Genomic DNA, 14,009 nt, shown 5'->3' with positions numbered 1-14,009 from the left:
GACGCTTAAACTATAGGGATTTTTGAAAGCAAATTTGGTATTTACAGTAGCTAAAACAAAACAAAAAAAAGTTGCAGAGACAATAAATGGGTAAAAATCAAAACATAACTTTAGCATTGCTTATAACAGGTTTGGTGAATCTTAGCTCATTAAAAAAATTCAGAGATAAATTGTAACTTCCATTCTGAACAGCAGAGAGGTACAAAGAGCTTATCTGTGAGTGAGCATGATGGTGGCTGGTGTGGGTGCCTTTCCACCTGGCATTGACAGGGAACTGATGCAAGGTCATGTCTGCACCATTTTGTAGTTATTTTTTCTGGTCTTTTATATGTGGGTGCCATTTTATGTTAATTCTACACTCCAACACCAGCCATTTTGTGACTGCCTTCACAGCACTTCCTCAAAATTTCCAGTGTGCCCATTGGGTATCCAAAGTTGGTGACCCTGTAATACAAGTTAATACAGTGCTTTTTTCTGGGGGTAGGCAGGGGTGTGCATACCCCTAAACATTCTGTGAATCTAATGGGAGAAGAAACTATTTTTTTTTATTAAAAAAATAGTTTCTTCTCTAGCACAGTGAATCGTCAGTTCTGTTGCTACCCCTGATGGCGGCCTCATTTCCTTTCATGGTGTTTCCTGAGTCTCAGACGGAAGCGAGCGTTTAATGTGTGAAGTAGGAGTTGAAATCTAGCACGGTGATTGGTCAGTTTCATTGTTACCACCTTCGATGGCAGCTTCATTTCCTTTCCCATGATTTTCTTGAGTCAAAATGGAAGTACCCCTAAACATTTTTATTTTATTTTTAGAAAAAAAGCACTGGGTTAATATATTGGATATATCCACTAAGTTTAGTTATGAAATATCAAATTAATTTTCTCTCTCTTTTCTAACCAGATTAAGAAGAAACAGCAAGAGGTGGTGGGCTTTTTAGAGGCCAACAAGATTGACTTTAAGGAATTGGACATAGCCTGTGATGAAGACAACCGGAAATGGATGAGAGAGAATGTTCCGGGTGAAAAGAAGCCACAAAATGGAATCCCCCTCCCTCCACAAATATTCAATGAGGAACAGTATTGTGGGGTAAGAAGTGTAAAGGTGTTAAAATACGTTTAGGCATTTTAAGAAAATGTACAGATTTGCTTCATGAAGTTTGCAAAACATTTTCTTGGTCCTCTCTTTGCGTTATGCCCGCTTTTGTGAACTGCTTGCACAAGATGGTTCTGGGTTCGGGTTTAAGTTATAGCATAGGCACCACAGAGGTCCTTGTTGTGTCCCGGAAGAGCTTGGTGGACAGAAAACTACCCCTGGCTGTAAGCTTAGGATTCTGAAATAGGGTGGGATCAGATTGGGTTGGAGCTGGTTAAGGATTGGATCCAAAGATGTCCCATTCCCCTGAGAGAGGCAGATCTCCTCTGCCCCCACATTGCTTCCAAAGGGTGTGTGTGTGAAAAATAGTTGTTCCCTCATCCCTGCCGTTCACCCCACTTATGATTGCTGTGCAAAGGAACTGTTCTGGGAGAAACACTGGAAAGAACTGGTTTGTGCATTTTCTGGCTATTAAACACTAAGAGAATGAACCTTCTATGCATACACAGAATGGGAGCACGCATAATGTTCTCGGTCCTTTTACCATCATTATGATCCCTATGCTGGGAGAGGTTGTTGTGGGGGGTCAGGAAGGGTGACATTGGTATGCTAAACACACTCCTTTTCATCTAATTCCAGGGGAGTAGGGGGATGAATTCATACTGAAGGTAGGATGGATTGCAGTAGGAAATGTGCCATCAGATCTCAATAGCAAATTCATGCATAAGGGGTTGGAAGCAGTACCTGTGTTCCAGCCTAAAATAAACCAACCAAATTTTAGAGTTTCCAGAAATAAATTCATTTTTTAAGTAAGAGCATAGCCCAAGACAGTACAGCTGGTGGATTCCATAAGCATTTTTACCTTCCATCAAATACTTCCAAGCTATAGGAAAAACAATGCTGATGCCCCTCCCCCCCTTGTCTTGCATTACTCCAATTTGTATCCCACAAACTTTCAGTGGAAATAAATAAATATGTGCAGTAGTTCAGCACATGGATCTGATTATTTTATGCATCCACTCCTTCAGAAATGTATTGCACCATGGTTGTAGCAACCAGGAATGACAGTTTAAAGCTGCCTACATAGTAGCTGCTTGTGTGGCTTGCCCCTGAGGGAGCTTCATGTTAGGTAGGAGAACATTTTAAAACAGCTTTCTCAACTAACCTCTTCTTTATGCACATCCTGTAGCAAAAACAAGTATTCAAATGGATGGGATACAAACAGCTGATTTAGAAGCCAAGTACGAAAAATGTAATCATAAATGGAAGAGATGTTCTGATGTATGATTGAGTTCTTAGAATTAGGGTCAGAGCTATGATAAATGTCAAAGGGAGTGGGGTGCAACTGATCCTTTCAGGAATAGTCCAGGTCCTGAATCTGAAAGTACAATTTTACTGTTTAGCTCTTTCACACACAGAGCTATAAAGATATCAGAGCTGGCCAAAGACATTTTTCAACCCGAGGCAAAAATCCGTATAAAACCTGGTCCCTATTCCATGCACAGAAACCAACCACACAATCCTACTTCAACATGTACAGCATGTGTCTCCATTGGCTATGCTCAGTGGGGTTGATGGGAGTTGTAGTTTAGCAACATCTGGAGGGCCAAAGGTTCCCCACCTTTGCTCTACTGCTTCTGAGGTGAGCAGGCTCAGTTAGGAGGTGCAAGGCAAACTGAGCGATTCTCAAATCTTTGACCTCTCCCTACCCCTCTGCATTGGCCACCTGTAATGGCCGTCTCACCCTGCCTTGCCCTGGAGAAAATTCATGGAATTCACTTCCACAAGATGTGTTGTTTAGCCACCTGCTTAAGGGTGCTTCCACACAGGCATCTTCTCAGAAATTTGGCCTTAAAAAAAGCAACCATCAAGGAATGAACGTATTAAAAAAACTAATGTGAGCCAATGAAAAAATAACCACTTTGAAAGATTCCCTTTTCCGCACACTTGTGGAATTAGAGTTCCATAGAGAACTACATAGTAAAATATATGTTGCCGAAGAGCAGCTGCTATCGAACGTCTGCATAGACTCTAAATTAGTAATATACAATATCTCTGACTCTGCACAAGGCTATTTTAGGCACCAAGCAGTTGACATACCAAAGTACACGTCCAAGGGCCTTTCCAGATGATTAGAAAGACCACTTTATATTCTTAGTACAATATTTGCACTAGCCCCAATGCAGCACCAACATAATAGCACCCCGTCCCCTTACAATGGGGAGAAGGTAGCCAAAAGGCACAGAGAGGATCTCCTTACGCTGGGCAATGGCTTCTTTCAGGCTGGCTGCTCTTAAAAAGAAGTGCTGGAGATGTGTGCTACAGAAGAGGGCCAAAATGGACAAAAACAGATTACAAACTAGCAAGGAACTATTGTGAGTGGAAAGGGGAGCTTTTTTGCTATTTGCAACATAAGTCCCCCCCCCCTTTTAAAGAGTAATATAAGGGTGAGCAAAATGCAGCTCTCCGTATGTTGATGGACTATAGTTCCCATCGTCTCTGACTATTGGCTGGAGCTGATGAGAGATGTAGTTCAACAACATCTGGAGGGCCACATGTTCCCTATTGCTAAACGTTTGCTTCAATTCTTGAAGAGTCCAGCAGAGGGAGGGCTCAGCCTCTAAACAATTTTTAAAAATTAAAAATAAAATGGCCTGTATCCATCTACCTACCTACCTAAAGACAAGCAGTATCTCTGTCCTGCTGCTCTGGATGAATAGAATGGTCCTCTTCTTTCTTAATCTTTAAGCTTAAAACAGGTGGTTACATGGCAAGTCATCTTAATCACTTCATTTGCATGCCACCTTTCCAAAAACAAACAGAAATTTCACTCAGAGCAGCTTACAAGAACAGGAACAACAATATGTAAACAATACCAACAACTGCAAGAATAAATTTGTAATAAACAGTAAAGCAGCAACATGTAACAAATGCCACAGCAAGTTAAAAACAACAACCTATCAGTATTACGAATGCATAAATGTAACCAGGAATGGGGAAAATTTCACCTTGGTTCTAGATGTTCTAACCATTGCTGCTATGCCCACAACAAGTGAGTCTGCTCAAATGTCTGGACCTTGGCTTCCTCAAAGGATCATTGCCCGATGCCATCATCATGCAGACAGCAGCTTATCCCATAACGTTACTCACAGTCTCTCTCCTGAAGCAGCTTCTTATAAGGCATCCAAAAGCAGGAGGTGGGGTAGCGGGAAACATCTCTCCTATGATGTTACTCACAGTCCTTCTCCTACTACAGCTGCTTGGCTAATACCAAAACTGAACACGTAAGGATGTTTGAAGAACAATTTTGTTTTGCTTTTAAGTACGTGGCTAGGAAAATATGAAAGCATTCTCCTGGACAAAAGTTCACAATGTGAGCTTTAGAATTAAACAGATCCCTTTCCTCATAGGAAGAGCCTTGCTGAGTCAGACTAAAGGCCTTTTTAGTTCAGCATCGCATTTCCCCAATGACCAACCTGATGCATCTTCTGAAGCCACTAAGCCACATAGGAGGACAGTAGCCCTTTTCCATCGTCATTTCCCAGCAAGTGGTATTCGACAGGAGCGTGCACTGCCTCTATGCATATCCCAAATAACAAGGCAAATCAGGGTGATTTGCGATAGTCTTTCATGTTACCGAGTTGCATCACGCTGTTAACAAGGCATGTTGAAGCGGATCAGGGAGCACCCAAATTTCCAAGCAACTTTCCAAGTAACCAAGTTGCCTGGGGAAATACCCAGGACTTAAGGGGGGGGGGAGAGAAGCGTTAGAGGAGAGGGAAAGGGGTGGAGCAGTGTTTGTGATATTTCATTTTGACAAACAGTTCTAGATTTTTATCATGGTTCATACATGCATGTACATTGCTTGCATGTCTGCTCAAAAGTAATACCCATTAATTTCAAAAAGGTTCACTTCCAGCCAGGGGAGTCTGCTTGGATAATCACACTTTGGAAGGGGGAAAAACAGCAGCCATTAAAGCCTGTGTCTTTCATTGTTTTTATCCATGCAAAGAAAATGGTTTAATTTGAACTGTGTCCTGATTTGAATTTCATAACTCAGTCATGGAAATAACCTTTTTGAGCATTAGCAGAGTATCTTTCTCTAATGCCTAGCTGACTCAAAACAGCAATACTTAGCATTTACAGAAGGACTGTGGCCTTATGTATAACACTAATTTTGCTTCCTATTTTCAGTGTTTTAAATAGGTTTGCAGAATCTTATGTTTCTTATTAATTTTTTATGTTTGTGTGTTTCTATTCCCTTTTTAGGATTTTGACTCATTTTTCTGTGCAAAAGAAGAAAATATTATTTATTCATTCCTAGGTCTTGCACCTCCACCAGGCTCATCGGTATGTTTATAACCTTTGCCAATACTTATTCATCTTAATTTAGTGATGAATTAGTCACTGATGCAGCATGTAGATTGCTATGCAATTTTTAAAAATTGTCTTTGCATGAGAGTAAAAAGCTTTTAAGGACTAATTGATGCAGATCTTGCAATAAAAATTTGCTATTAATTTGTCAAAAGCCACCCATTTGCACTAATTTATAATGAGTACATCCTGATTTTTAACATTGCGTTCAGTGGGATATGGATTGCACCCAACTGAATATGGCAGCCAACAATTATAGTTGAATGAATGCCCCTTTCATTTTAGCAGAGCAGGTTCTGAATAACTGTGCTTAGAACTTCTTAAGATTCTGAAATGTTGCTAGTTTAAAGCAATAATGGCTTTAATAGGAAACTTCATTAGAGGCTCTGGTTTTTACTCCACACATAACAATAATACAGAAATACCAGGAATTTCCATTTAAGAGAAGCTATATGACCTGGTCCATCTAATCCTTGACTTTGCTTTTAAGTGAGATTCTCACTACTAGGTTGTCTCCATGTGGCATGATTTTCTATTATCACCCAAATTGTTAGGATCTTGGTCACTTAAACTTGATTAACCAGATCTTCATATCATCACAGTTCATGGTGCAAGTTCTGTGGAGCCCCCTGTATCTTTCTGCAAAAGAAAGTTCATTGTGCAAAACAACCAAATCCTTGGTTCACATAGGCATGCAAAGCCCATGACTCTCCATTGCTTAGACTCTCAGCACTGGGCATGTGATCTGTTCTGTCCCAAAGGCAGCATTACTCTACAATGTTAGTCAACATTAAAACTGCTTCTGCATGAGGAACTCCAGTGCTTTTCTGAACACACTGCTTCTCATTCCGATTGGCAGTGCCTCTCTAGGCGTTCAGACAGGAGCTTTTCCCTAGTGCAGTGTGCATATGTGGGGTGTTGAACATAGGGCCACCTGCATACAAAGCATGAACTCTGTCACTGAGCAACAGCAACAAAATACTTGCATCTCAGGATCTCTAGCACATGGGCTACTTCCAGCTGAAGCAGAAGCCAAGCCATGTATAGGACAAGCAGGCAGCAGAATGTTGAAAGTAAGATGTCGAAGGTCGGGATGGGGGATAATTTGAATTCATTTCACATCGAAAGGCAAACCTACCTAATTCACACTTTTTGAAACAATATGAGAACTGCAACACAGCTAGCCTTCAACATTCACACTTTCCTGAATTTTGCAATGCCATTCTCCAAGTAATGTTTACAAAAATATAACGTGGGGTAAAGTAGCCATAAAAATGCATATATTAATGAAAATAACATACACAAATGCACTTTTTTAGGGGAAATCACACTGAAAACTGCACAGAAATGTGTATATTTGGGAGATATTCCCACAAAAATGCTTATACGTTTTAAGGAGATGTGCAAGGACTCCAAATCTTTTTCCAGATCAATGCCCTTTGTGGAATTGAAACCTGTATGTAAGCTATATTATGATGTGCATGAATGGAGCAAAGACCTTGAAAAAATTACTATGTAATCAAATCTTTCCAAAGCCAAACTGTGACTCCCCGTAGTTTCTTAAAGCATGGCATACTTTAAAGGGAGAATGACAAAACATGTTGTAGGATGTACAGAGGTAAAGGAGACTAGAAAAAGAAGTTGTAAGAGCTCCTGGTGACTGCCTGAGAAGTAATCTGACATGTCACCAAGCTGGTGTACTAAGTTAGAGGAAGATCCCCCCCCCCCTTAATACAAATATGTAATTTGAAACTAGAGTGGCCTTGTGGGGCAGCTGGCTGTGCTGAAAGGATGGAGTGACATCTCTGTTGTCAAGATTCTTGATTTTGGTCTATTAATGCACAGCAATGCACCTTCAATTTGTCCACGTCGTAATACACAATGAGATAAGTTGTTAAAAAAAAATACTATGAAAGTTTTGGAGACCTATTTAAAGTGATAAGAGCAGTAGCCACAGAAGAGGCAGCCACTCAGAATGCTATAACATTAAAGTACAGTGGAAGCTTGGTTCTCAAACAGCTTAGGTGGCAAACAAATTGGCTCCCGAATGCAACAAACCCAGAAGTGTTCCAGTTTTCTAACTTTTTTGGAAGCTGAACATCTGACGCAGCTTCCGCTTGAGTGCAGGAAGCTCCTGCAGCCAATCAGAAGCCACACCTTGGTTTTCAAACATTTCGGAAGTTGAATGAACCCCCAGAATGGATTATGTTCAAGAACCAAGGTACCACTGTATCTTACGGATTGATATTATTACAGTGGTACCTCGGGTTACATAAGCTTCAGGTTACATATGCTTCAGGTTACAGACTCTGCTAACCCAGAAATAGTGCTTCAGGTTAAGAACTTTGCTTCAGGATGAGAACAGAAATCGTGCTCTGGCAGCATGGCGGCAGCAGGAGGCCCCATTAGCTAAAGTGGTGCTTCAGGTTAAGAATGGACCTCCGGAACGAATTAAGTACTTAACCCGAGGTACCACTGTACTTGCTTATAATCAGCTTTATGATTATTATTTTTAAGAAAGATACATTCATTATGGTAGAAAATAACAGCATATGGAAGCATATTTTTGTATATTGTTACACACACACACACCAATCTCCAAGCAGCAAGAGATCTCATTGTATACTTTGCATATGACTTCCTTGGAGCAAAGGTCAGTAGAGGCCAGCAGGGGTACATGAGGGGAGAAGCAGACTGGCTCTGCCACTTACCAGGACAGGGATATGGTGAGGTGCTGATGAGGTCAGGGGGGTTTCTTGTCGCCTGCAGGTGTGTGAAGCCACCAACCTAGAGCTCCTCTTGCCTTGCCCCCGTGCTGGTGGACACGATGGTGCTGTTGTTGCTCCCTGTCATGTGCCGCTGTTGCTAGAGGCTCGTGGTGTCTTTGTGATAAATGGCTTTGCTTACAACCAATAGTTAACAGACTTGGCCAAAGTCATTAAATTATTGAACCACTTTAGAAGCCTGCTTTTTCTGCAGAATCCCACTTGAGAGGTATGAAATCATGGGCTGGGAGGGGACCCTAAAGATCATGGCTACAATAACCCCCCCCCCAAACAACTTACTTGTTTTGTTTGCTTCTACTTTTCTGCTCAGAAAATGATACAGTACTGAAAAATACTTGCATGCCAATGCAGAAATCTTTGCTTTGGGTTGTATCCATACACCAAGTTCTACTCAGGGTAAACCCAATGAAATGAATGTAGCTAAGTTAGTTATGTTGCTTAATTTCACTGAGTCTACTCTGGGTATGACTAGCTTTGGATATAACCCTTTGATTTGATTATACTGAATGAATTAGAAAACAGAGTACCTTGCCAGTTAATGATCATACTCTGTTCTTCTAATATGAAACGGAAAGAAATGAGCAATCATTTCACTTTAGTGAAAGCAATCTACTCAATAAATATGCTTTATTAAAATAATTTAGGCATAGATCTTTGCTCTTAACCACTGCTGCCTACCTTTGATGCTTTTCAGTGTTGATGGAATTGAAAGCATCCTAGTCTGTTTTTATATGACTTTTCAAGAAACCAAAAAAACCCCCACAGAATTTAAACATGCAAGTGTGTATATAAATGCACATTACATGGTTTGTTTATTTACTTATATTTAGACAATTTATATACCATGTATTTGGAGTGGGGCAGAATCTCTAAACAGTTTAAAACAGCTTCACCAATAACGATCAAATACAGAAGCTACTAGGGGTGAAATATCACAGTATAAAACACCACAATTGACAACAGCACAGGGCATCCTTTTAAGTATCAGAATAAAATATTACACATGACAATCAACTACAGAATTACAATGAAAATTACACATTCAAAACATAATTAACAAAATATAATCTAAGCAGTAGAATAAAATTACAAAACAAAATCCAAATATCAGTTTTTAAACACGCAATTAATTGTCAGCTAAGGAAAAGAGGGGGGAAATTCACTTTTCCCACCCTATAACATTCCCAGTCACTCATACAATGTAAAAAACCCCAAATATAGTTATATTCTCAGCCCACTATGTAATCACCAACACAATTAACCGTCTCTTGACAGCTAAAATACTTTCCACTCAGGTCTACTCGAACACACTGTTTCCTAGTGAACACACCAAAATCAAATATGCAAGCTTGATAAACCAATAAACCACTCTGCAGCCTCTCCCATGTCAGTCTCAGTTCCTCAATCAACAACTCACATGTCTACGCCACGAGACCCAGACAAACCTAGACAGATACTGACCTTCAAAGTATGCAACAATACATAAGCCCTAAGTGAAACATTCAAACCCAGTACTTGCCCTCTCCACTTCTGAATATTGTTTGAATTCTTTATCACAGGAGGGAAGGATTACCGAGGAGATACCGACTGTGCCAAATGGTGAAGTTTCAGGAGAAGAGCAGAAAACCGAAGAAGTAATGTGATTTTTTTTAATAAAAATTATCTGTATAACAACAATCACTTAAGTGCTTTTTTGGAAGCCATGTTGCCATCTCCCAGAAACTCTGTGTGAGTGCCAACAGTTCCCCAGCATGACTCAGATTGCCTGGCTGGCCACCACATCAACCTTTGCCAACTCAGTGCCCTGCAGGTGTTGTTGGACTACAGCTCCCATCATCCCTGACCCTTGGCCATCTTGGAGTCCAACAACATCTGGATGGCTGCAGCATCCCCATCCCTAATACGGAAGGAACAGCATGACCTATGAGAGCTAAACGTTTTGAACTTGCCACAACATTTCTGCTTTAAAAATGCAGGAAAATAGCTTGACTTTTACAAGAGAAAGCTAACAACCATCCAGTGAGCACAATTACATGAGATTTGCCAAATGCATTTCAGAGTTGAAGAATGAATCTGGAGAAGCAGTACTGTATGTGAATTTTCCATCAGCAGGGATTTCTGCATGTGCAACAGAATATTCCCCCTCCTGCCCCTGCACACCCCTTAAATCGGGGGGGGGGGGGGTTCTCCCAAACTTCTGAAGCAGATTTGGGGAGGGTGTACATGAAGGGAGCAGTGGGGGAAATCTAACTGCAGGACTAAAAATCCTTGCACTGGCAGGACATGTTGGTTGAATACCACCCTAGATTTCTTTGGTTTAAATTGATTTTCTCTTCTGCGATGTTACTTGTGTTTTTCTTTTTGCTCCGTTGCCAGGAGATTGAAAAGACAGAGGGAAGTGAGGAGAATGAGGCAAACCCAGAAGAGGATGCAGAAGCTGATTCTGCTGAAGTGCCAACAGAAGAACAGGTCATTTCCTTTTCTTTTTTCCCTGCTTGCCATTTTTGTTCAAAGCGTCCTTCACATCTCTGATATCCAGGCTCTGAGTGCCATCCGTTGCTTTTGCAGTCAAAGCAGCACTACCAACATGTGAGAGGGAGGTATTGGCAAGCTTATGGGGTGAGCTCTGAGATGTGCAAAAGTTTTCCTAAAATCATGAGGGGAAGAACAGCCCAATGCTCAGTAGCCAGGGACCATTGACTCACTCCTGGGGGTGAGGGCAGAATAGAAAACCTTGGTGGGGAGGGAGTAATGGAATGGAGTGGTTGGAATCCTGAAGAGGAAACACTTCACACTACAACATTTTGTCGCAGGTTGCACTTGTCCACTTCTAAATTTTGCATAAGGATTGCATTCATTCGGGTGGCTGTGAGGACCAACAGCTGGAGGGCGACAGGTTCCCCAGCAGGGCATCGGCGGCATTCTCCTGCTGCTTAACCATCCACAGCTGTTTTTCTGCTGAGTAACAATCGGCTTCCCCTCACAGAAACATTTATAGTCAGGCACCGGCAGCTGATTTTGAAGTGTCGCTTTCAGTGTATCTGCCCACATGCTTGGAGAGGAATGAAAACCATGAGCAGCAGCTGCTACCTCATTAGAGAAATAAGACAACATGGAGATGACTCTGAATTCCACTGCAATAGAAATGCAGCAAACATGTAATTTCTGCAAGTGAAAAGAATGATTCTGCATATTAACAGACTTGTAAAAGAACTCTTTTTGATGGTTTGACCCTGCAGGGGCCATGGAATGGATAAATGCAGAGTCAAAATGATGCACATGTATGCAGAAGGAGGGATCTTGGGGTGTGTGTGTCAGTATTCTCAATTGCACCTGTCTTCTTTGAATGGCTGTCACAGATGTTCTGTATCTTTTGCCAGCAACAAAATCCCAAAGTCCCAGACAGGTGCTATTTTCTGGATGTAAAGTTATTCACTGGGCAGGTCAGATCTTAAAGGTTTCTTAAACATCTATCCTTTTCACAGCCATTGGTGATTATTGATACAGACACCACTGAATATAAGTGTTTTCATTAAGACGCTGGGCATTTATTATGTGGTGTTTTCATGCTGCCCAGACCTTCTTCTCATTGGTGGAAAAAGAATGCTTCAAGAGCTGGGCACTTCACTGTTTTGTGAGGGCCATCGAGAGAGGTGAAAAAATTCTGCTTTGCTGTCATTCCCCTGCCATTCCTCTTCTAACTTTTATTTTGGGGCTGAACCAAAATGGGCTATTTTGGGGAGGCAAAATTGGGCAGGTAAGGGAGTTTTGCCAAATGTCCAGTGGGGGGGGGGCTGAAATTCTCCAACACATTTCCCCCCCCCCTCACAGAATTGTCTTCTGGGAGATTTTTGGCTCACTCAATGTTGAATAAAATTCTGTTGTTTGTTTATATTGTTGGGTGAAGAAAGGAGAATGGGAAGGAATAAGAACAAAGCCAATTCCTTCCTTCGTAACACTGGTTAAAATGACACTGAACAGTATATTAGCTTGATTTATAGTTGCACCCAAAATCCATGGAGTGTGAAATGGTCAAATATTTGCCAAGCATTTTCCAGGGGAGGACTGGAATTCCCCAACAGATCAGGAGCAGCTGAATAAAAAGTGCCAGAAGGTTATCTTCAATTAATTTTTGATTCAGCCCTGTTTTGTGTGCTTAAGATAAAGGGGGGAAAGGAACATTATTCCTTGCAGCATTCTTTAGCGTGTAACCCAGTGCATATTTATCTGAGAATAAACACAGTAGTATGACTTTCTTCTGAACAAACATGTATAGACCCTCCTGTATAATAGATTCTAGTCTTTCTCAATAGTATTTTTTTTTTTGTCATTGGTTGCTGTCTGATCTTTTTTATTAGTCTGTTTTAAGGGATGGTTTTTCTCATTTGCAGGAAGAAGGCGCAGAACAGCCAGTGACAGAAGTACGCTCAAAAACCTCTTGTAGTCTGCACTTTGATTTGTCTGCTTGCTGACTAATGTAAAGCACTGCTTGACAACCCTCTTCCCCCAAGCTGAATCACAAAACCAAGTTATGACTGGCATCTAGCAAAGAATATTTATGTCTGGGCCTGTTAAACTTCTGGGACCAAGGAATTCATTCTAACCATTTTCTCAGAGCAAAATGGCATGCGCTTGAACTGATGTACCCAGGCAGCACCTGGTGCACCTATATAACTATGTGGGCATTCATGTCTGCTCGCACACACCTACACAGAGTCCACAGGGACATAGGTGTAGCTTTGTCAATCAGTCAGGTAGCAGGTAAAGGTAAGTAAAGGTAAAGGTACCCCTGCCCGTACGGGCCAGTCGTGTCCGACTCTAGGGTTGTGCGCCCATCTCACTTAAGAGGCCGGGGGCCAGCGCTGTCCGAAGACACTTTCTGGGTCACGTGGCCAGCGTGACGAAGCTGCTCTGGCGAGCCAGCACCAGCGCAGCACACGGAAACGCCGTTTACCTTCCCGCTATAAAGCGGTACCTATTTATCTATTTGCACTTAAGAGTGCTTTCGAACTGCTAGGTGGGCAGGAGCTGGGACCGAACGGCGGGAGCTCACCCCGCCACGGGGATTCGAACCGCCGACCATGCGATCGGTTTTACCCACAGCGCCACCCTAAGTTGCAGGACCTTGGATAGCTCCAAACAGACAACCTGCTGGGCCTGAAGCTCAGTGGAGACCTTTTATCCCTCTTGCACCAGACTTTCCTTAAAGGAACAGACCTCTGGCTTGGAGCTTCTCAGCCAACTCCTGCCTTATGTGTTGTATGTGTTTACTATTAAAACCAATTGAAGTTATTTCCTGGGGTTTTTGTTACAAATCTTAACCATAATTTTTGTGTGAAAATCAAATATTGTTATATACCTAGGCAGTGCATCTGTATGCATCTTCTGCCTTTTTTACTTTCTGGATTCATTTTTTCCTCCTAGTACAAGTCCCCTGCAGACTTAATGCTACTGTTAAGATAAAATTGGCATTCTAGGGTTGGTGCAAGAGGATTGCTAACGACATTGTTAGGGGCACCCTGCAAGTTTTGTGCTATAATGCAAGCAACAGTGACCTACTTCTTCATCTTCTTTTCAAACCAAAATTGCTTCAGGAGGAAGGAATTCAGAGCAGAGAAATGGTGTGAGAAGAAGAAGGGCTTAAATTAGGGAGGGAGATGAGGGCATACAGGCCCAGCCTTCCCACATGGAATATTGTCATATGTTGCTATTGGATGTACCCCTCAATGGGACATAACCTTAGATTGGGCCACAAAAACTTCT

General features: G+C 41.6%; 1 protein-coding gene and 1 long non-coding RNA gene across 6 annotated transcripts in view; both read left to right on the top strand.

The window, feature by feature from the left end:
* LOC310705699 (adapter SH3BGRL-like) overlaps positions 1–14,009 on the top strand; it is a 31,804-nt gene that overhangs the window by 9,530 nt on the left and 8,265 nt on the right. For all 5 annotated transcript variants that reach the window (XR_014525457.1, XM_083500464.1, XM_083500462.1 and 2 more), the window contains exons 2-6: positions 895–1,080; positions 5,356–5,436; positions 9,806–9,880; positions 10,623–10,715; positions 12,638–12,667. Coding sequence is in view for 4 of the 5 variants with exons in the window: in XM_083500464.1 (XP_083356590.1) it covers positions 895–1,080; positions 5,356–5,436; positions 9,806–9,880; positions 10,623–10,715; positions 12,638–12,667 (465 nt within the window). In the remaining variant the exon portion in view is untranslated. The remainder of the gene's footprint in view (positions 1–894; positions 1,081–5,355; positions 5,437–9,805; positions 9,881–10,622; positions 10,716–12,637; positions 12,668–14,009) is intronic.
* Positions 12,967–13,538, top strand: LOC310705702. Its single transcript, XR_014525458.1, has 2 exons — positions 12,967–13,023; positions 13,362–13,538. It is a non-coding gene; the product is annotated as an uncharacterized lncRNA (long non-coding RNA).

Source organism: Podarcis liolepis (assembly GCF_965112155.1).
Source record: "Podarcis liolepis genome assembly, chromosome: 4".
Classification (NCBI taxonomy): Eukaryota; Metazoa; Chordata; class Lepidosauria; order Squamata; family Lacertidae; genus Podarcis; species Podarcis liolepis.
Note: the sequence above shows the minus strand (reverse complement) of the source record. Positions and strands in the feature narration are given on the sequence as shown.